The 23,963-nt window shown below is 38.6% G+C and overlaps 1 protein-coding gene across 8 annotated transcripts in view; it reads right to left on the bottom strand.

Annotated features, from left to right (window-relative positions):
• Positions 1–571: 571 nt before the first annotated feature.
• The window catches only part of BTRC (beta-transducin repeat containing E3 ubiquitin protein ligase), a 154,433-nt gene continuing 131,041 nt past the window's right edge, over positions 572–23,963 (bottom strand). For all 8 annotated transcript variants that reach the window (XM_045507354.2, XM_045507353.2, XM_010971018.3 and 5 more), the window contains 9 exons: positions 21,025–21,121; positions 20,241–20,378; positions 19,641–19,759; positions 17,704–17,953; positions 17,095–17,213; positions 15,792–15,902; positions 14,254–14,332; positions 6,857–7,049; positions 572–5,205 (listed from right to left, as the gene is read on the bottom strand). In XM_045507354.2, coding sequence (XP_045363310.1) covers positions 6,888–7,049; positions 14,254–14,332; positions 15,792–15,902; positions 17,095–17,213; positions 17,704–17,953; positions 19,641–19,759; positions 20,241–20,378; positions 21,025–21,121 — 1,075 coding nt within the window. In that variant the 3' untranslated portion in view covers positions 572–5,205; positions 6,857–6,887. The remainder of the gene's footprint in view (positions 5,206–6,856; positions 7,050–14,253; positions 14,333–15,791; positions 15,903–17,094; positions 17,214–17,703; positions 17,954–19,640; positions 19,760–20,240; positions 20,379–21,024; positions 21,122–23,963) is intronic.

The raw sequence follows: 23,963 nt of genomic DNA on the forward strand, positions 1-23,963 counted from the left end.
TGATCAGGCAGGGAGAACCACTACTACAAGCCCATAGATTTAAAACAAAAATGGCCTAATTTTGCCAAGGTTTCTGCTGATGGCAGTAGAGGGGAAGAGGAGGAAGAGGACAGTCTGGCTGCAACCTTGTACCTGTCTCCCTGGGTCTGATTTAAGGAGGGAAAGGCGGTGGGTTTCCCCAGTCAATGCTCCCTTTTATTTTTAGCTTGTTGGAATCTGAAAATTGCTCCCAAATGTAAGCTCTCCCATCTAGAAACTGATCAAATGGGATGCAGGGGAAACCCAAGTCTTCTTACCTACTAAGGAGGCAGAGGAAAATTTAAGTTCTGGGATCAAGTTGGCAGGCTGAGGCTATGATGACCAGTTCCCAAATGAGACGTCACTTTGACTTTAACTCAACATAGAACACTAACTGTCTGCCGACCCCAATTCACACCATTTGGCCCTGACTTCTCTCAACGCTGTTTTTTCATGTCAGATCATCTTAAAATCTGTGCATTCTCTCAATTTCTATACTGAGAAAGTCACTGTCCTCTTGATGTTGGGGTAAAGAGACAAGACACCCAGAAAATTCACTTTAATCTTATATTTGTAATTTAAGTTACTTTTTTTCTGAACAGTTAAAAAAAAAAACACACACTATATTATCATGATTCTAGGTTGTGAACATATTGGTACATTGACTACACATCACCGTAACATAATCACAAAAGTCAAAGCAGTCAGTACTGAAGAGTCTAGAAAACAAAGGCTGAGCCAACCGAAAGCTCTCAGGGAGGCTCACACTTGTTGCCAGGCCTGCCCCATAGGTGGAGACCAGTGAACAACCCTCAGAATAGTCTGCAGTGGGCTTGAGTGATCACTGACTTGGGATAATGTTAGTGTCCTTGGTACCCAGAGACCTGACCCTCCTGTTGGTCTTTTGCAACAGTGACCAAGAAGGGAAAAGGATAGAGGGGAGGTAACACTTTTAATGCTGTTTACTGCACTGATTCTTAAATACCCACACAACCGATTAGGAACTGAGAGGGCCAGCTGGGTGGGTTGGAGAGCACATATTCTAGGAAACTTTAGATCACAGGTACTCAATTTCCAACAGAAGAGGTTTCTGGGTATCAATGCATTAAGTTCCACCTGAAACCAGGCAGCCATAATCATGCTTTTTTGGTTTCTCTCCTTGGTTCCAAGGATTCTGAAGTCACACATGAACTACAGGTAAAAATAACAAGAAGCAAAACTCAGCTTTACTCTAAGAGACAGCTGTCTTTCTGGCACTGATTATGATACTGTGGATAATGTAAGGGGCTGTGGTCTGCCAGCAATCAGCTGTGTGGGTGAAGCCCGAGGAGATGAACTCAGTCTGCAGGTTTGGGTACACTTGGAAGTGAGGGTTATTCTAGGAGGGAAGAGAGGAAGGCAAGGAGAAGCAAGGGCACCTTTTCATGTTCTCCAGCTTGTGGGAAGTCTGTTAAACTCATAGAGATGGAGGAGGAGATGAGAAATATGTTATGAAGTCATAAGGTAAACCTGATTATCAAACAGGTGGTGGGCATCTATAAGCATCCCCCTTTCCACCTGGAAGTACCCTGGATTCCTCCAGAATCAAGCTTGCAGCCTAGCCTCCCAGCCTGCACTATTCTGGGTTGGGCTGCTCTCCTCCAGGCAGGAAGGTATTAGCATCTAAGACACCAAGAAGGTCAGTAACACCAAGGTGTCTAGTCTAATTCTAGGGAAGAACAAATTGCCCTAATTATTTCCCCCACCACTCCACCTCAGGCCCTGTGTTTCCACATACAACCAAGTGCTAAGTAAGGAACAGACCAACCACAGGTGTTCTGACCGATGGGTACCAGGAGACAGCAAAGGAGAACGGTGTATATTTTCTTTTCTTCAGCTTTTGATATTACAAAAGAAAAATAAAAAGCACTTTTCTTACTCAAGCAGAAAACAGAATGATTTAGGGGTCCCAGGGTCTTTCCCAGAAACAAGTTATGAGGGCCAGAGCTTATTACTTGCCAGTAGAGTTACAGAGTCCCTGTCTCTGAGGTTTCTGGTGAAGAGTCACCAGAATTTTGCCAAGGGACAAGTGTAAAAGGCCTCCCACTTACAATTCACATCCAATTTCAAATTGCACACACAAAAAGCAAAAGGATGTTCTCAGCAGTGGAAATACACACACGTGAAGCAAGTCATGCTGGTTTTGTCCAAGCAGCCCCAACGTGAACTGAGAACTCACACGTGCCCAGAGCTCCTGGGTACAGGGGCCTGAAGCGCTCTTCACCTGCCTTTGAACAAGCTTCCTCTCATCTTTAAGAAATGTTTCTTTCAGGCTCACATAGGAATTTTAGCGAGAAGAGACTAATCTACAATGGGGACATTTCAGCTCAGAGCCCAGAGATATCTTCAGCTCCTTTTCTGCCATTCCTTTAGAGGTATGGAGACTACTTTGTTTCTCTTTTCTTTTTAAAAAGGTCAAACTTCACATTTATTCTAGCCCAGTTGGGGATTAGTGATAATCAATTCCCACTGAAATCATGCAGAGATTGTAAGTGGGGTTTACCTTCTCTGGAAATGAACTACTTACCTGATTATTTCTTCTACAATGAACTGGTAAATGACCCCCAGAGCTGAGAAATGTTACTGACTCAAGTTTTTCAGACCACTTAACTTCATTTCCATTTCCATCAGCAGCAGAGGACAACTTGGAGAATATCCTCGATGGAGCTAATGGCTCCAGACCGCAGGGTCCAACCCTCAATCTCACTTATGATGTACTGGACTAGATAAGGTATAGAAACAGTATACCTTCGACTGAACCTAGATGGGAGAGCAGAACCCTGGGCACCAATGAATATTCCACAGCTCCCACTTTTGAATAGCAGCATATAAGAGAAGGGCTGGTTAAGTTATGGCTATTGGACAATATTTTGAAACAGCTTGAAATCCATGCCTCTTTAATGCATGACGTGTATTTTTCAAGGCTGACGGCCCTCTGCCTCATCTATAGCAAAAAACCTTAACCAATCAAAAAGTCATTAATAGTCAACACAACAGACAAAGAACCCTGATAGTGAGTGGTTAAATAGAAAACATTTCTCTAGCATTTGGGTAGTTGGTAAGGGAATTACACTCAAAAGATTTCCCAGGCAATGACATATCATACTGGGCAATATTTTCTGAATATAATCTGGAATTAAAAGCTTACAAGCACTCATAAAGCAGGAAAGGAAAAATGCATATGCCTAACCTGCCTCTAAATATGTAATAACATTCAGTCTGGGCACATCTTGGGAAGAGGATAACTTGCAAAGCAGAGGGAAGAGTGAGGATGGCTTTCTCTCCCCCTCCCATGTCCTGCTGAACTAAAGGTGGTCTGGCTTTGAGGTCACCTGCAACTCGTTTCCATTCTGAAGTTTTTACAGCAGCTGGTTAAAAAGGGGCTTTCTTTTACTCAAATGCTTTGATTAGGAATGGAACAATGGGCCTGTCTGCTCAGCTTTCAAGGGAAACTTGAGACTGCCCTGTACTTCCGGGCTTTTGATGGGTGTGCCCCTGCCACACGAGATGGCTGGTGGAGGCCCACTCCTGGCACACACTGGTAGTATTCCCTGTGCTCCCTGGTTGGGCAGCACACGTGCCTTACCCCCAGGGCCCATACAGCCGCTTTTCAAGTGGCTAGTCAGCCTTGGCCCTCGCTGAGGTCCATTTGTTTATGTTGCTCATCAACTGCCAGAGAAATTTTATTGGTTGGGGAGAGTGGAGAGTAAAAATAAGGCCAGGAGGAGGAAGAAAAGGAAAGAGAAGGCAGTTTCTGAGCCATTAATAAACCCTGTGTGCCAAACTTCACCCTGATCCTCTCTCTGACAGCTTTGCCTTTTATAAATACCAGGTTTGGAAAAGCAGAAGGAAGGTTCTGCAGTGCAAGGTTGAGATGATTAGCTTGATTTTTGAGAGATGATATTTACTGGCCTAAATGAAAAAGACATTACGTTTTAGTCCTGACCAGCTTGTTAGCTATTCTGATCATGGTCTTGACAAAGATTCAGGCGCATGGGTGCTCACAGGCTCTGATAAGGAAATCAGAGATGTGAACCATTGTGCAGAATGGACCAAGCGACTGGCTCTGGCCATTTCAATCCTTTCTGTAGGCTGAGCCTTACCAGTGATTTAAGATGAAGTACAATGCTTTTTATTACACATCTAATTGTTAATGAGAGGAAATGCAATCAGCAACTCCCTTCCACACTCTACATGGAATCGAGGAGACTGCTGAGTCCAGAAAAGATTCAGCCATTGATGGAGCCCAGGAAATTTCTGGCCCCCCTTTTGCAGGGTGAGGGGTATTAGGAGGAGAGAGAAGAGTTGCAAATATGATGAATACCATTTTGAGAATCCACTGTTGCCATATAGGGTCTCTTGCAGCAAAAGTCTGGGTTTGAACTTTTGACTGAACAGCAATGAACTCTTCTAAGTATTGCATTTTCTCATTTGCCTCATGCTAACTGAGGATACTTTCTTCATATTCTTTCTTCTCAGGTGGAGCAGAGAAACATGTTGAAGGGGAGTGGGGGAAAGGGGAAAAGGGGCAGAAATGGAGAAAGAGATGGAAGGAAAGAGGCCCAGATCTTCCAGGGTGTGCATTTCTGTTTTCTTTCTTTCTTGTCTCAGAGGCTACACAGACAACTGTCTCCTCCTAAGCACAGTGGAGCTGGGCAGATCTTGCCAGGTGCTGGGCATTTCTGCAGTTTATAGGGACACACTGGGTGCTGTCTGGCTTGAAGTTGTATCCCCTGTCCCCTAGAAGTGGGTCTCTTCCAGTAGGCTACCTAGGGAAACTAGTTCTTCTTAATGGCAAAGCAAGAGAGATTCTGGCAAAACACTAAATATATTTATAAGTCATCTTTGTCTGGAACCATATGAGGAAAAAACAGGTGCAGAGGGGAAGGAAGGAGGGGAGCGGAGGTGAGGTTTAAAAGTTCCAATCATTCACAAAAGATAAAAGACATCTTCTGATAGCAGCACGGAAGCAGTCAGCTGTGCTGAGTAGACCATCCTGGGTCAACTGCAGACCAACTGTGTCCCAACAGGAGTCTTAAAGCCCCGCTCCTCGGCTAGCCCGGGGAGAGTGGGTAGTAGTTTGATTGTTACTGTTGTTGCTCATCCTGGTATTGGCAGATACGTTAAATGCCGCAACTTTAATGAGTCCTGTGTGAAAACAGAGCAGTCATTAGTCCCTTTCCCTGTATTTCTCACTTTCTCTAAGAGGAAAAGAATATTAACTTAGCTGTCGGTTGGGAGAAAGGCTCAGAAGTCCTTCCTAATGCCTGCTCTCTGTCCATGCCATGCAGGAGCTTCTGTCAAAGGTGATGTGGCCTGTTTGGGGACTTGGCAGAGCTCACTGACATGATCACGGCTGTAGTGCTCAAGTAGAGTGACTCTGATGTCCAGAGATTAAGAATGACTACGGTAGGTGTAGCATCAAGCTCTCAGCTGCTCCCTGTAATGGGAGACCAGGCGACGACAGCTCTGAGCTTCTGGCCCTTAGGGGCCACGAATGCAGTGTGCCACTAACAAAAGTAGGGGAGTGGGGTGAGGCTGCCAGGCTGCTTGGCTGGAGGACATTAGAAATTAAAAATGGCAAAATGCCATAGAAATCTAAGGATGAGAAAATTCTGGCAAAAGGAGGGGATGGGTACATGACGAGTAACATTTATACTAATGGCCACTTTTTACTGAGGGCTTGTTACGTGCTAGGCACTGTACTAAACTAAGCACTAAGAATTTTATACCTAACACTTCAAGGCAATCCTCACAAAAGCTCTATGTGGTAGGTACTAACAAGGAAACTAAGGCTTTGGGAGGTTATTTGCCCAAGGGCACAAGGCTAGGGTTCTCATGCAGGCCTGTGTATTTTGGTTGAGGAAGTAGCATGTCCTCTGCAGGAAGTAGCATGTCCTCCATGAGATCAGTGAGCACTGAAGCGAGCCCAGCAGGGCACAAACCACCCTATTCAGAAGAACCACAGTAAAAAGATGTGCAGAAAAGTGTACTAAATGCGTACTTCTGCCACAAGAACAGAGGTAAGTGAGGGAAACAAAAAGTCATAATAATGGCAGCAATCCCCAGTAGACAGTACAGATTTCCCAAGCCAATAGTAACCTGTATTTGAAATGGTCAGGATACCAGGTATGATCTGAATATACCATGGATATAAATAAAGATGAATATTAGGAATATTTTCCTGCTCCAAAGAGAGGATGGAGACTTGAGTGGGAGAATACATGGAGTTCTCACCAACTCCAGAGCCACTTCCAAGGTCAAAAGGCAATACTTTTCCCTTTTGGAGGGGGTGGGGACTTGGGGATAAGCATAAAAAAGCTACATTTTATAGTCAAATGACACTCATAAAGCAGAGCTGTGAGAAGTCACTATGATATTATCAACAGATTTTTCCATTCACACGTTAGATTATCTGCTTGGTTTAAAGGGTCTCCATGATAGGTACCAGTTTAACCCGGGAATTACAAAGCCAAAGGCTTTGGGGTCATTACTCTTAGTTTTGAAACTGATTCAAATTTCATTTTATTTTCTTAATCCTACTGGGTTACTGGGGCAGAAATACTAGTTCTACTACACAAGGATCATGTAGATCTAGTTCAATTAGCTAGAACTGAGGCTGGCTACTTCACTCAAAGGCAGTGTCCAGTGTGCAGCCGTGTCTCATGATGTCAGCTTCCCCTGCTCCACAGGACTTGTAGATATAAAGGAAATGAGAAGGGTCCATGAACTTGCAATACCTTACAGCCAATGTTCCATCTCCTACCCACAGTGTTATGTACACAATTCTTTTTCATACCTGGGCAAGTCTGAGGTCAGTGTATGATTATTTATCTGGAGATATAGGTGTATGTTCGAGAAGGGGAGCGGGAGGGTTCAGCTTGGGCAGCTGGATCATTTAGGAAGTCCCAGATGAGGATTGTGTCATCATGTGAACTACTGACAATCTGGAATTCATCAAACTGGAGTCGGAAAACTCTTCCAGAATGCTCCTAAAGAAGCAGAAAACAAAACTTTTGAACTACTCAAAATTAAAAGGACACAAATTCAGCAATATGTCAAAAGGAGTCTATGGAAAGGCTATGCTGATAGTTTTCTCTACCATTTACCTGTTTCAAGAATACAGGGGAAAACCTTCATTTGGATTAAAAGCAAGATGGAAAAGTCAAATATCAGGTAGTTAGTTTCACATCCAAAGTAGTAATCACTAGAGCTGACACATGTCAAATAGTATGCCAGTTTCTCATCACTAACTTTCCTAGACTTAGGCTGAAAGAGGACATTCCTCACTACCTCCCTGGCTTTATCTTCTTCTCTGTATCTCTAGGATTCTTTCACAATCAGAGGCCACGGACTGATAAGTAGTGTGCTGGTGTATATTAGTCAATTAACTCTCCCAAATTTGTAAAAGCATTTACACATTTTATGGTGTAAAAATTTCTATCCTGGCCAATTTTGAGTTGCCCATGTGAGGTCAACCAGCTTGCAAAATTCATGGAAATCTAACAATTGGCTCTTATAAGCAGGTATAAACCTGTTTCACTTAAAATAATGTCCTCAGGTTCCATCCACATTGTAGCATGTGACAGTATTTCCTTTCTTTTTAAGGCTGACTAATATTCTAGTCTGTATATATATAACAAATTTTCTTTATCCATTCATCTGTCAATAGACACTTGGGTTGCTTCTACCTCTTGGCAATTGTGAATAATACTGCTACAAATATGAGTATGCAAATATCTCTTATAAATCCTGCTTTCAAGTCTTTTGGATATATACCCAGAAGTAAGAGTGCTGGATCATATGGTAATTCTACCTTTAATATTCTGAAGAACCACCATTGTTTTTTCCATAGAGGCTGCACTACTGCACTATTTTACATTCTTTACAAGAGGTAAATGAGCTCATTAGATGAGCATCTGTGTTCATAAGAGATACAGGCCTAGAGTTTTCTTTTGTTGTAATATCTTTGTTTGGTTTTGGTATTAGGATAATGCCGGTCTCATAGAATGACGTAGGAAGTATTTACTCTGCTTCTATCTTCTGGAGGAGACGACAGGTAATTGGTATACTTTCTTTAAACATTTGGTAGAATTCACCAGTGAACCCATCTGGGCCTGGTGCTTTCTGTTTTGGAAGGTTATTAATTATTTATTCAATTTCTTTAATAGGTATAGTCTTGCTCAGAATGTCTATTTCTTTCTGAATTGTGGATGATTATATTTTTCAAGGAATTGGTCCATTTCATCTAGGTTATCAATTTTGGGGGCAGAGTGTTCAGTCCATGGGATCTGCAGTGATACAAAGTTGGGTTTAACATTCAAAAATCAATGTAATATAGCAATTAACAGAATAAAGGCGAAAACCATATGATCATCTCATTGGATGCAGATAAAAAGCATTTAACAAAAAACCAACATCCATTCCTAATAAAAATTCTCAGCAATCTAGGAACTGAAGGAACCTCCTAATCCCCTGATAATGTGTCTATGAAAAACCTATAGCTAACACATCTATATAAAAGTATATGTAAAATGGTAAAAGACCAAATGAGTTTTATCCAAGATAAAGACATCCACTCTTACCAATTCTTTTGAACATTGTACTGATGGTCAGTACAATAAAGCAAAAAGGAAAAATGAAAAGTAACACAGATTGGAGAAGAAGTGTATTTCTATATACTTGCAATGAATAATTCAGAAATCAAAAATTTAAAATACCATTTGTAATATCATTAAAAAATAAGAAATACTTAAGAATAAATAATGACAAAAGATATGTAAGACCGTTACACTAAAAGCTATAAAACATTGCTGAAAATTTTAAAAGACCTAAAAAAATGGAGAGATAAATTTTTCATGGACCAGAAAATTCAGTATTGTTAAGAAGTTAATTCTTGCTAAGTTGATCTAGATTCAACATGATCCCAATAAAATCTCAGATATTTTTTGTTGCTGAAATTGGCAAACAGATTCGAAAATTCACATGAAAATTCAAAGGAAAATAACTTTGAGAGAGAACAAAGTTGAAGGACTTACACTACATGACCTCAAGAGTCATTAAAAATCTGCAGTAACCAAGATAGTATGACGTTGGCATCAAGATAGACAAAAAGATCAATGGAACTGAACAGATCCATAAGTAGACCCACATATATATGGTTAATTGGTTTTTGAAGAAGAAAAAAGATACGGTCTTCTGAATAAGTGGAGCTGGAACAACTAGATATCCATATGAACTCTGATCTATACCGTGTACCATCCACAAAAATTAACTCAAAATGAATTGCAGAACAAAATGTAAAACCTAAAACCATAAAATTTCTAGAAGAAAATAGAAGGGAAAATCTTTGTGACTTTAGATTAAGCAAAGAACTTTTAAAGATGTAATAGCTAGTAACATAATCCCTAATAGGAAAACTTGACACAATCGACTTAAAAATTAATTTCTGCTTTTCAAAAAGATACTTTAAAGGGAATGAAAAAACAAACCATGGACTTGGGGAAAATATCTGCAAACTATATATCTGATAAAGAACTTATATCCTCACTATGTAAAAGACTCTTAAAACTCAGTAATAAGAAAACCACTCAATTAAAAAAATGTGCAGCACATGCAAACGCTTCAACGAAGTGGCTATGTGGATGGCACATAAACACATGAAAAGATGCTCAATATTATTAACATTAGGAATGTAAAATTAAAATTACAATGAGATACCATGACATATTTATTAGAATGACTAAAATTTTTAAAAGACTGCACCAAGTATTGGTGAGGAGTAACTGGAAGTCTCATGCACGGTTGTGCTACCATGTCAAACTGTACAGCTAGTCTGGAAAACAGCTTGGCAGTTTCTAAAAATATTAAACATACACTTACCATGTGACCTAGCCATTCGGCTCCTACGATTTACCCCAAAGAAATTAAAGTGTATGTTCATACAAAGACTTGCACATAAATATTTATAGAAACTTTATTTGTAACAGACCTAAACTAGAAACCTAAATTTTCATCAACTGGCAAATGGATAAATAAATTTGGGTACAAAACAAATATATCCATTTATTGTATGTCAATAATATCGCAATAAGTCTGTTTTTAAAAACTCAGTAACCCAGATATACAAGGATTTTTTAATAGCTGCAAATCAATCAATGTGATGCATGATATTAACAAGTTGAAGAATAAAAACCATATGATCATCTCAATAGATGCAGAAAAAGCTTTTGATAAAATTCAACATCCATTTATGATGAAAATTCTCCAGAAAGTGGGCATAGACAGAAAATACCTCAACATAATAAAAGTCATTTATGACAAATCCACAGCTAACAACATACTTAATGGGGAAAAGCTAAGGCATTTCCTCTAAGATAGGAACAAGGCAAGGATGCCCACTTTTGTCACTTTTATTCAACATAGTTCTGGAAGTCTTAGCCATAGCAATCAGAGAAGAAAAGGAAATAAAAGAAATCCAAATTGGAAATGAAGAAGTAAAACTGTCACTGTTTGCAGATGACATGATAATACATATAGAAAACCCTAAAGAAATGATCAGAAAACTACCAGAACTTATCAATGAATTTGGTAAAGTTGCAGGATACAAAATTAATATACAGATATCAGTTGCATTTCTATACACTAACAGCAAAATAGCAGAAGAAGAAATTAAGGAAATACCATTTACTACCACACCAAAAAGAATAAAATACCTAGGAATACACCTACCCAAGGAGGCAAAAGACTTGTACTTCAAAAACTGTATGACACTGATGAAAGAAACTGAAGACAACAATAAACAAATGGGAAGATATACCATGTTCTTGAATTGAAGAATCAATATTAAAACTGTCATACTGCCCAAGGCAATATACAGATTCAATGCAATCCCTATCAAATAACCAATGACATTTTTCACAGAGCTGGAACAAAAAATGTTAAAATTTGGATGGAAATGCAAAAGAACCCTAATAGCTAAAACAATCTTGAAAAAGAATGGAGCTGGGGGAATCACACTCCCTGACTTCAGACTACACTACAAAACTACAGTAATCAAAACAGTATGGTACTGGCACAAAAACAGACACATAGATCAAGGGAACAGGATAGAAAGTTTAGAAATAAACCCACACATTTATGGTCAATTAATCTACAACAAAGAAAGTAAGAATATACAATGAAGAAAAGACAGTCTCTTCAACAAGTGGTGCTGGGAAAACTGGACAGCTATCTGTAAAAGACTGAATTACAACATTCTCTAACAACATATACAAAAATAAACTCAAAATGGATTAAAGACCTAAATGTAAGACCAGATATTATAAAACTCCTAGAGGAAAACAAAGGCACTCTTGGACAAAAATCACAGCAATGGTTCTTTTTGAACCAGCTCCTAGAGTAATGGAAATAAAAGCAAAAATAAGCAAATGGGATCCAATTAAACTTAAAAGCTTTTGCACAGCTAAGGATACCATCAACAAAACGAAAGACAACCTACAAAGTGGGAGAAAATATTGCAAATGATGTGAATGAACAACTAATTTCCAAACTATACGAACAGCTCATATACCTTAATATCAAAAGACCAAGCAACCCAAAAAATGGGCAGAAGACCTAAACAGACATCTCTCCAAAGAAGACATACAGATGGCCAATAAGCACATGAAAAGATGCTCAACATCACTAACTGTTAGAGAAATGCAAATCAAAACTACAATGAGATATCACCTCACACCAGTCAGAATGGCCATCATCAAAAAGTCTACAGATGATAAATGCTGGAGAGGGTGTGGAGAAAAAGGAATTATCCTACACTGTTAGTGGGAATGTAAATTGGTACAGCCACTATGGTGGACAGTTATGAAGGTTCCTTAAAAACTAAAACAGACTTACTGTATGATCCAGGAATCCCACTCCTGGACATATATCTGGAGAAAAATATAATTCAAAAAAGACACATGCACCCCAATATTCACAGCAGCACTATTTATAATAGCCAAGACATGGAAATAACCCAAATGTCCATCGACAGATGACTGGGTAAATAAGATGTGGTATATATATACAATGGATTACTATTCAGCCATTAAAAAAGGATAAAATAATGCCACTTGCAGCAACATAGATGGATCTGGAGATCGTCATTCTAAGTGAAGTAAGCCAGAAAGAAAAAGAAAAATGCCATATGACATTGCTTCTATGTGGAATCCTAAAAAAGGGACATAAATGAACTCATCTACAAAATAGAAACAGACTCACATAGAGAATAAACTTATGGTTACTGGGGAGGAAAGGGGTGGGAAGGGATAAATTGGGAGTTTGAAAATTGCACCTCTTGGGGAGTGATGCAAATGTAAGTTATCTTGATTGTGATGGTGGTTTCATGGGTATATACACCTATCAACATTTATCAAATTGTACATCTGAAATATGAGTAGTTTACCGTTCAGGAACCATATACCACAATATAGGCGTTAAAAAATAAAAATAAAAACTTAGTAAGACAACTCAATAAATAAATGAGGAAGAGATTTGAACAGACACTTCAAAAGAAGATAAGCACACCATAAGTTCTACACCATTAGTTATCACACAAATGCATATTAAAACTACAACCACTACACACTCACTCAAACGGCTAGAATGTTTTTAAAAACTGTCAACACCAAGTCCTGTCAAGGATGTGGACAAATGGGACATTTATACATTGTTAGTGGAAATATAAAATGATTTGCATTTGCAAGCCCCCAGAATGCTACTTTGGGAAATAGCTTGGTAGTTTCTTTTAAATAAAATATATACTCAGAAATCATACTTGTATATTTGCCCAAGAGAAATTAAAACACACACACACACAAGCCGGTATGGCAATGTTTTCAGTATCACCAAAGACCAGAAACATTCCAAATGTCCTTCAACTGGTGAGTGCATAAGCAAAGTGGCTCATCCACACAATGGAATACTACTTAGCAATAAAAAGGAACAAAGTATTAATACATACAACAATGTGGATGAACCTCAAACGAAGTGAAAAAAGCCAAATACAAAAAGCTACATACCCTATGATTTAATTTATATGACATTCATAAGATAGCAAAACTACAGGGGCAGAATCCGATGGATAGTTGCTAGGGGTTGGGGGAAGGGATTAATACGAAGGGGCATCATTTCTGGGGCGATGGAAATGTTCTATATCTTGACTGTGGTATTTACACAACTGCAACATTCATAGAAATACGCTAAAAGGGGGGGGGCAAATTTTGCTGTATGTAAATGATACTTCAAAAACCAGACTTAGATCAATTGTAAATGAATGAAAGTACACATTAAAAAAAAAATGTGTGAAAAATGCTGGTAAAGCAGGTTTGGCACTGAAAGAATGAGCTTTAAATTTAACAAGGAAGCCAAGCAATGCATCTCTCTTCTCCAGAGCAGAGGTTGCCTAAATGTCAAGAGTCAGGATTCAGAACACTGGGCTTCAAATGCTTGCTCTCATCTTTTACCTGAGTTGTGAAAAAAGAGTCTGTCTTCCCTGGTGCCCAATCTAATCTTTTTCTAATGGAAACAGCTTTCAACCTTTGGCCACTTTTCAATCTGGGCCTTTGGTGAACACTGTGACAAAGAAACTGGTGCTTTCGAAGGTGACATTCTTCCTTTTGAGTCACTTCTTTCCCCAAATGTCAGGATGTTCAGGCAAGGGAGTATATGAGGAACAAAAGAGCCAAGATTCAAATTGCTGGAGGCGGCGTACTTTAAACAGGAAGCAGAACTGAGGGGCTGACCAGGGGGTTCACGCAGACTCCCATGGCACTTTTTGCAGGCACAGGTGTGCAGGTCCTCAGATTCTGGACAGGTTCCAATTTGACTAATTATGTTCTTTCTCCCTAAGTACCCCCTACTGTTTCTGGTGGATACAGAACTCTTATTCACTTCCTGTACTAAATTGTTGTGTAGAGTTGCTGTGCAGCTGTTAAACAGCTGCCACATTCCTTTTCATATACAGTCTCTAAAGCACTTCTGGATGAAAGGCAGCTATATAAACATATTTTATTGTCATGTATTGGTTGCCTTTCCACTTAGCAGTAGGCTTTGTGAAGTTCTAACGATCAAATCCAGATCTGTACTCCACTGCATATCAATGTAATTTCTTCCCCTTCCTGCTCTCCATACCCCTCTAAACAACAAGGCTCTTACCACAAGAGTCCGTAGACAGAGAGTTCCTGCAGGAGCACGGGGGTCCAAAGCAGCTACAAGATCCCACACTTTAATTTTTCTAAAGATCAAAAAGGGGACAAAAATCATAGCTAAAAGCAAAATTAACAGAACACAGGAAGAAAAGCAAAAAGTTATGGCAATAAAGATGTACAGTGAAGATAGTTTATAGGATAAATGCAGCTCTCAGGAATGCACAAAAACTTGGAGACTTGGTTCTTGCATTCATTCTTGGGTAGAGGTTATTTGGTCTTAAAAGGGGAAGATGTATGTGATTAAACTAAAAACGAAAAACAGGTTAGCTTTAACCAAACTGAAGACAGTGAATGGTAAAGTTACACCATACTTTGGGGCTAAAAGGAGTTTTTATACATTAGAACTCTTACTGATATAAGAGATCTCTTAGACCTAGGAACCTACAACTCTGAGGCATCTTCTTTCTGGTCAATTCTAAGAATGGCCCCGGTCACACATACCAGAGGACTGGGGTCCATTAAAGAGCTCTGGAGTTTATATAAACAAATCCTCATATTTTGATTTAAATAAGAAAAGTTTAGCCCTTCTAAAAATCAATTATAGGTCATGTCTCCTCAAGGTAAATAACAGAAAAAACCCAGGAAAGGTGGGTACAGATCAAAACCAAGGCAATGAGAAAATACAACCTTGGACCTAACTGGAACATGTCATATCCTGAACAATTTTCCCAAGGGTATGACAGTGATGGCTGACTCAAAGCAGAGGAAATGGGTCTGTTAACACCTACTACCGCTTGAGTTGTCTTAATATATTAGTATAGCTAGCTCATAAACTAAGATAATGTGGTAAGTTAGTTTCTGGTATTTAAAAAATGGCCAGTATTTGAACTGTGGCCTCTCACTCCTCCAAATCAGGTAGGTACCCTCAGGAGGAGACATGATACAAAGGCCTTCATAAGTGAAAACACTTTTGTAAGAATTTACCATGTGCTTAGCATTTCTGGACATGGGATCCATCCACAACATGAAAGGACTCTATAACCACTGGAAATTAGACTGAGGGGAAGTAAAGATGACTGAATTCGTTGTCACTGAAATGCTAGGAGTGAAGACAGGAGAGCTTTACTTTTAGGAAACACTCAAAGGGATAAAAAAATTCAAGACCCTTCCATGTTAATAAGCCCCAAAGATACTGCCCTCCAACATTTTAGTTTTATTAGGAGGTCATTATTTTATATGCATATCTTGATACACTGGGTTTATCAGGTTCTTTGCTTTACAGGGCAAAATGGATAGATATATAACCAAATAACCAAAATATTAATGAAAACCATGAGCAAACAAGTACAATTAAATGATTAGGAACAATATTTTGGAAAAGAGTAAACAAAGAAGAGGTAAATACATAGATTAGACACAAGAAACAGTATATTGCATTCTTTCTGTAATATCTATAATCCTTTAGAGACAAAGAAAGGCTATATTTAACATCCTAAGGCAGGAGGAGTAAGAGGTAGAACTTAAAAATGTCTTTAGCAAACTCACCCATCATAGGCTCCACTGACTATCCTCTTGTTATCAAATCGAATACAGCGTACCAATTCCTCATGGCCTTCTAACACTCGTAAGCATGCACCACATTCTATGTCCCATAACCTAAAAAAGAAAATTGAGTCAAGTGAATTTTCATGTATTATTCTTTAAGCTTGGAAAATGTTATGACATATTTCACATGCCTTTTAAAAAAATCCACAAAACACAATCAATCAACACCCATACACAAATGTACTGCTTTCAACATAATTTATTTCCTTTTTGCCATATAACTCAGGCAAAAAAAAAAATGTACTATTCAAATTCAAATATGTAGTATATACTTTCAAAGCAAGCTTTATATAATTCTGTTATCAGTGTTGCCAAGAAATAAAAAGGACGAACTCAACGTACACAGTTGCCTGTGAAGGAAATGACCAAGCCAAGGAAAGTAACGTTTCCTGAAATCACCATTAATAAGAATGAGATGCAGTATTAGTGACTTCCTGCCCTCACAAAGCATGTCCACCTCTGTCACTGAGGACACTGCTTTTGCTCCACTGTCCAGGACACTTTTTCTCATATAATGGAAATACAAAGTAAGTGCTCAAAAACTTTTATATACCTAAATTACATATGTTTTCTGATCAATCCAAATGATTTCTAGGAATGATAATTTCCTTAGATATAACCATAGCTCTGTTGTTTTTTATGGCCTTTTCATTCCCTTAGTACATCTTTGAAGGAGGGGAGAAGGTTGATAATTCTTCCAAATTCTATTCATATGTGTGTCACTCATCTTCATGAAGGGAAAACACCAAAAAGTACTTCAAATTTGTGGATTCTTCATAGTTTCAAAGACTGGAACTCCCTGGCCAATTATGTAATGCTAAAAAACCAAAATGTACAATTTCTAGTAGGGAAACAAATCTTTCTTCTTTTCTCTCTCTCTCTTTTTTTAGAACAGTGGCAGAGAGAAAAGGCCGTTAGGTATTTATTAGCATTTTTCAACAGCAGACAGGAGAAATTTAGAGAGACGGGCCTTCAACTTCCGTTTACTTATCTATCTCTCTAGCCCACTTCCTCGTTCAAGCAGTACCTTTTAAATAGGTCTATCTGGTGATAAAACTATTACAGGAAGGAAACACATCAACAAAAGGCTTTGCTGTGCTGCCTCTCTGCTTGGGGCAAACTTTTGACCTGTAAGAAGCTACAGAAAGGAAAAACATTTTATTATAAACATAACACAGTTGAAGATTTGTTTGAATGGCAGTGTAACACCGATCCCTTCTGGGCAAGGGCACCTGCTGCTCACCTGATAGTATTGTCAGATGAGCCACTCACGACCAGCCTGTCTCTGTACTGCAAACAGGCAATTCCACGTTTGTGTCCATTTAAGGTCCTTACAAATTCACAAGTACTTGTGTTCCATACCTGAAACAGACATAGCATTTGGCAGTTCATTTGGTGCTTTTACTAGTAAAATCTACGGCGACTGGAGTCTTGGGGAAGCAGAAAATAAGAATGAACTAACAGGGGAAGCAACTTCTCAAACCAACCCAAATCAAACCAAAAGCATTTTAACTCACAGTAATATAGGGCTAATTTGTCGCTGGCTGCTATCACATGAAAATTCCTCAAACTGATGCACTCTCACGCGGTTAGGCTAGTCTTACAAATTTTCTTGAACCTGAACTTACCCTTGCCCTTTTTGTACGCACCTTTATTTATAGGAATAAAATACCCAACAAAAATTGTCACACAACTTAACTCACTCATTACCTTTTTACACATAAACTAGTATCTGATTTAAATACTAAGTATTCTACAATGACATTTAAATATGAAATTGTCCTTGATCAGATTTTCAAATGAACTCTTCTCCTATTCTGTACTGAGGACTTAATGAAAAATGTCTTATTACCTTTATAGTCCTATCCCCAGATGCAGAAACAATGTACTTGTCATCGAAGTCTACAACATTGACTGCAGCTCGGTGTCCGACAAGCACCCTCCGGAGGGTGATGTCAGTTGGGGAAGCCATATCCCATACAGCAATGGAACGGTCTTTGGAGCAGGTCACCATCATGCCATTATTGAAACGTAAGTGCAGAACTGCCTCACAATGGTGAATCAACGTGTTTAGCATTTCACCTGTATTTACATCCCATACCCTGGAACAAACAACATTAAGAAAGCTGTGCCACAGTACAAGACTGTGGTAGTACTCAAGCTAAAATCTATTACCAGAATTCAACCACCTCACTCCTCATTCCTCCTACTCCAATCTCATAGTTAATGTTACACCCTACTCTCCTTTTGCAGCTTTGAGGTTGAGCTGAGGTAAAGTGTACTGATGGACCACGGGGAAGTGGTAGATAGAGGGCTGGACTGGGAGAGGGGAAGAGGAAGACGATGGGATGCTGCCAATGTGAAACCCTTACGACACACTGCTTGAAATGTGGTCTAGTTGCAGGGGGTAGGAATCAGGTTGCAGCCACCAGCAACAGCTAACTGGCCCCAGACTTCAGGATTATTATAAAACTTCTGACATTCAACCTGATACATCTTAAATTGGGAATCTGATTAATAATTGCAGCACTGGTGGCCCCACAGACAGCCCTCAGGACCTACAAAGGACTGACAAAGGCTAAGAAGCTTCTATAACAGATTGACTTAGTGCTGTGTATTTGAGCTTGAGGATCCTGGATCTTAGTTTTCACTACACAGGTCAAGGCCCAAGATTACCTGGACTCTAAATCTAGGGCCCCAGTTCTGTGCTCTGAATGGGTGTAGTGATTAAGAAAGCCACCCCAATATAACGAGTGTGGGGCCCTTGTATAGCTTAAGAATTTTGTGTAATGATACATTTTACTTTGATCTATTTTTGTATATTTACTTTGGTTTTTAAAACACATTTTATTTACTTTTCCAATTTCACCGCCTCTTTTAGAAAATCATTTTTCCCTATCCTAAAAATGATGTTAGCCTCTACACTCTTTCAGTTTTCTTGAGGCTCCACAAGCACCAATAAATGTTAAATGTGGATAACTAACAACAGAGTTTGCCAGGCCTTTAAGTCAAAAGACAAGAAATAGGAACAGCCTTTTCTATTCACAAAGGATAACTTGGAATGGTAAACATTTAACTTCAGAGAATCTAACAATGCAGTTACCTTTTTTTTTCCCTTCAATTTTAAAATGTTGCTTTTGACGCATTATGTTTGCTAAATCCTTTATTTTAGCTCAAGGCAAAATTCCTAACAGAGGTTTCCAGCAGCGCTGCCTGTACCCAGAACTCAAGCTACACTGGACTCCAGCAGCATAATGGCTGTGTCATCAAATCACTAACGCCTCTGGAAATTGAAGGCCCCTCCCTGAGTGAAGCTTGCAATTAAAAACTGCAGGGACAGCAGGGGAAGAGGCTAGCAAAGAGAGAGCATGGCTCACCTGTACACATTTGAAAGGAGATAATGCATGCCTGCACTACAGTTACAACCACCTGAAAAAAAGGGGCTTCATTCTATTCATGTCATTCCCCTGTGAGGTGTTTTTTTTTAAGAAATGCAAGATTTACTAAGTTTCTATAATAGATGATTCCCTCATATTAAAATAGAATATGTAGTTTCTTTAAAAAAAATGTAGTTTCTTAAATGTACAAAAATGTGAACATACCTTAACCATTCCTAAATCAAGTTTTCTAGTTCTAGACTGACACAATGATGGGGGAAGCTGATGGTTTATTCTTTAGTTATAAAGTTTCAGAACTGTGCTCATGCAGATATACACAAAATTACTATCTAAGATAGAACAGAGTGAATCTGGTATTTCAGAGTTCAAAAGATAATTTGAAATTTTCTACCTGACCGTGGAATCCGATGATCCAGTTATGATCACCCTCTCGTCATACTGGAGACACAGGACAGAACCTGTGTGGCCTGTGAGAATTCGCTTGCATTCCAATGTGCTTTTATCCCAGATCTAGGATGGCAAACAAGATCCTTTTGATCACTGTGATAATGGGGTGCTGCAGGGACTTGCTGGCTCTATTATGTGTTTGATTCCCCAAAAGAATCAAAGCCCAGGGTAGTGTGGAATGCATTCTTTTCTATAGGTATAGCTAAGCATCTATATATATGTGGCTTCAGTACTAATGCAGACTTTATCCTTTTCATTAAGGAACAGGGGTAACCTATAATTATGTGAGGACCAAAAGAGTAATAGCCCATTCAGTGCACTTCAAGAAGAAAATTTAACCCTAGCACTAGCCATTTGTATGAGCTTCTTGGGGGAAGCAGGTATTTTTCCTTTAAGTGAATAATTCTGGCTTTGGGACTGGAAACTATCTAAAACTCTCACTTACTTTCTGAAAATAATATTCAGAGTTTATGCTTTAGATTGCTTTATGAATGTGGTCACCCTCCCTCCTTCAGCTCCCTTCCCATAATTGAATAGACCTTACCTTGATTGTGTTGTCTCGAAGGCCGCTTACTATCTTCTGATCATCATATTGTAAACAGTAAACTCCTTTGCTCGTTTCACTTCGGCAGTGGATTCTCTGTAAACTATGTCTTCCACATCTCCAATTAGATTCTATTGTCTGAGAAGAAGAAATGGAAAAGAAGCAATCGTTAGGAAAAGACCAGAACTAAACTTTTATCTGACTTCCATGGCAACCAATGACAAATGCTCAATGCTTCACTCAATGGGATATATAAAACTTAAGGCGTATTAAAAATGTTTTTAAAAAGCCACTTTTTAAAGTTGTAACACATTTTTCCATTTGCAAAGTAATTAAAGATTTATTTCCTAGAACTCCCCTGTATATAACTTGTTCAATTAAATAATAACCTGGTGCAAAGATGCTGTTCACCAAAAGAGGACAAGCTACAAACCACATGAGGTTACCTGCTCATTGCTAATCTCACATCTGTGGTAGCCATTTCTAACAGTGAACTTTCAGAGGGGCTCAATTCAGAAGTTATAAATACAACTTTAACAGTTTCACTGCTATTGTATGAAGATATCATATTCTCTCACTCTCATCCACTTATCCATCAGTAAACAACTTTTTTAAAGCTTTAAAATTTTTGCCTGGCAATTTACTATATTTTATCTACCCTATTCACTTGTAAAGAAATTGATTTTTAACCCACATCAATAAACCTTTGTTGTAACAATGCTGTTACTCAAGAATGTTGATTCTCTAGTATTTGGCAAATACCCAAATATATATAGATTCTTACCTCAATGTCTTGTATAATTTTAGGATAAAGTGCTCTATAAAAAGAGTTGGGAGGAGCATTCCCATCAGGAGGTTTGTTTTTGAATAAATACTGGCCCCTAAAAAACAACAAATATTTTCCATAAAAATCACATTATTACACATTTTCAAGGAGCTTCATATTTCTTCAAAGTGTTTTCCTCCACAACTAGTGTTAACCTCCACAACTATCCTGGAGAGATGTGAAGTTAAACTGGATTTTAGGAGTCCCATGTCAAGGAGGAACTTTCTGGGCTCAAAAGAACTCTGCCAATACTCATTTACTTTTGGGTAAAACACAATCATTTCCAGTGCAGAACATCAGAGTGTCAGGCCTTCAGGAATATATGTCAGCAGACAAGTGGAATGTGTATATTCAAAATTAATCTATTGGTCTATAGGAACTCTGTATAGAAATTCACTGAACTTATCTTTTGAAAATGTTGTTAGTGATGATAACTACCACCTTAGAACTAGGCACATGCCCCACAGATGTTTTTTCATTGAGTAAAGCTGTGCTAGTGTCCGTGGAGCCCAGCATCCTGGGCAGCAGAATGCCTCTATCGTAGAGATCACTTTTTCTAGTCTTTTTTTATGTGGGGTAAGGTGTGTTGATGGCTCAGGCACCCAGACTGCAGGTGATCAGTGTTAGCTATGCTTTAAAAGGAGCAATTCAGTTCATTTCAATAGAAGATAAAGGGATCACAGGAGTGTCCAGCAGCAGGTATGAAAGCAGATTAAAAAAAAAAATGCCTAAGAGCACTGTGCTGTTAAGTCTAAGGCATGAAATTTACTTTCACAGGTGTGTTCCTGGCTATGTATATACATACATGTATTTTACTACCTTTCCTTGATTCCAGTGAACAACATTTGTTAGCATCTCCTTCCTATGACAGTGCATCTCTGGAATACTCATATCCCAAGCTAGATCTTTGCTACAAAAAAAAATCAGTAAATGGCAATCACTTCCTGCTGGGTAAAAAATTTAATTCCTCATCCTGAAGTTAAGAACCCACCAAACACGGTGTGGAAGCTAGTAAACCCCACTATGGGTGTACTAACTGCTGTTCTCACTGGCAGCGTGCCTTGCAAAGTGGAGACAGGCAGAAATGCCTCTGAGTGTAATCCTGGCACCAGAGAAATCATGTTTTCTCTGGGCCAGTCATCCACTCCTCCCTCTATAGCTCCATTACAATATAATTAATTGTTTGATGTCTCCAGGAACGCTTCTCCCCTGCCCTCTTCCTATTATACACCTTGAAAATTAGTTGAGAAATTTCCTATCAGTAAAGTAGCTGGCTCTGATTTCTGTGTTAGTACAGAAAGGGAAATCTGCAACACAGAAGCTAAAATAATAGTTTTTTTTAAAAGGGACTAATAGGAGCAAGTAAGATGATATATCAACATAAAGAAAAGGGCAAACAAGACATATTATGAAATAATTCAGGCTTCAAGATACACCTCTTTGAACAATCTTATTCTATAAACACATTGCAGGCAAACAGATTTTGGATGAAGAGATTCTAAATCTGGTTAATAATTATAATTTAATAGTTTCAACTTTAACATCCTTTAACGAGGTAAGAATTATTAAGTTCATTTGGCAGATGAAGAAGTCAAATGTCAGGGAGGTTAAGTAACTTGCCCAAGATTACACAGCTAGTGAGTAGACCTGGGATTTGAACCAAAGACTGACGTCAGAGGCCGTGCTCTTAACTACTTTACTGTCTCTCAATGCCTACCATTCCTGTCCTCCTTTTATTTATTATTATTTTTTAAATATTTATTTATTTTACATTGTCTTTTTATAGTGGGGGGAGGTAATCAGGTTTATTTTTATTTACTTTTTTTTTTTTTTAACAGAGATACTGAGGATTGAACCCTGGACCTTGGACCTTGTGCATGCTAAACACACACCCTACAACTGAGCTATATCCTCCCTCTGTCCTCCTTTTAATCTCTGGCAATTGTATACAGGCATCCCAGGAATTTCCATGTATGCATTGAAACTTATCTCTACATTCTAAGGGAAAAGAAATCATATGAACCTCTGATCCTATTTTCTACTCCACTGTACTTCTTATGCCTTGCTAAAGTTATCTGAATTTCTTCAAAACAAAGATACTACAAAAAAAAGGCTGGCGAGGTGCTGAAAACTGGTTTCTCAGTCTAATTCTATGTTGTAAGTCAAAACCTTTTACGATGGGAGCTCTCTGACAACAGGGACCACTTCTATGGGAAATGCCTAGTACTTCTGAGAAGGTGAGTATATGATAAATGCTAAATAGTAAATTCAGAATGTTATCATAAAATGTGACTTGCTGATTAAGAAAATAGACTTTTCCCAAGTGGTCTTTTATTATACTTTTAAGAGTTACCATTACTGAGCTGAGAGAGCATATTTAGTATTATTCAAGAGAAAAAAAAAGAGTTCATGTCCTAGGGGCAGGCTGTCAAATTCATTTAGATATAAAATACAACAGTAGAGTAGAAATTAAACCCAAAGCTTTTAAAGAAAACTGTGTTTATTTATTTCTGGTAGAAGGAAATGGAAGAAAATTTAAAGACAGCATTTGGGAAAAGGCAGTATAACAAAAAGACTTCAATGGCAAAGGAGGCTTGGTAAGACAACTTATAAGAAAAAATGCGTGATCATAGATTATTTTTTTCTAAGTAGGGGAAGACAACTAACACAGGAAGAAAGGCAACATGTAAAAACAAGTAGCCATAGAAAGTGAAGGGGACACTGGAGGAAGTCTTCATGGGGTGAGCAAATACTTGTAATTTCATGCTTCTACATTAAGCTAAGATGACAAATATACCCAAAGACAGGAAATACAGTCAGAATTCCGAAGGATACTCAAAAGAGCAGGAATGGGTTTCTGTGGCTGAAGAGAGAGGGGAAAGAGCGATAATTAGTGC

This window comes from Camelus bactrianus, chromosome 11 (genome assembly GCF_048773025.1).
Source record: "Camelus bactrianus isolate YW-2024 breed Bactrian camel chromosome 11, ASM4877302v1, whole genome shotgun sequence".
Classification (NCBI taxonomy): Eukaryota; Metazoa; Chordata; class Mammalia; order Artiodactyla; family Camelidae; genus Camelus; species Camelus bactrianus.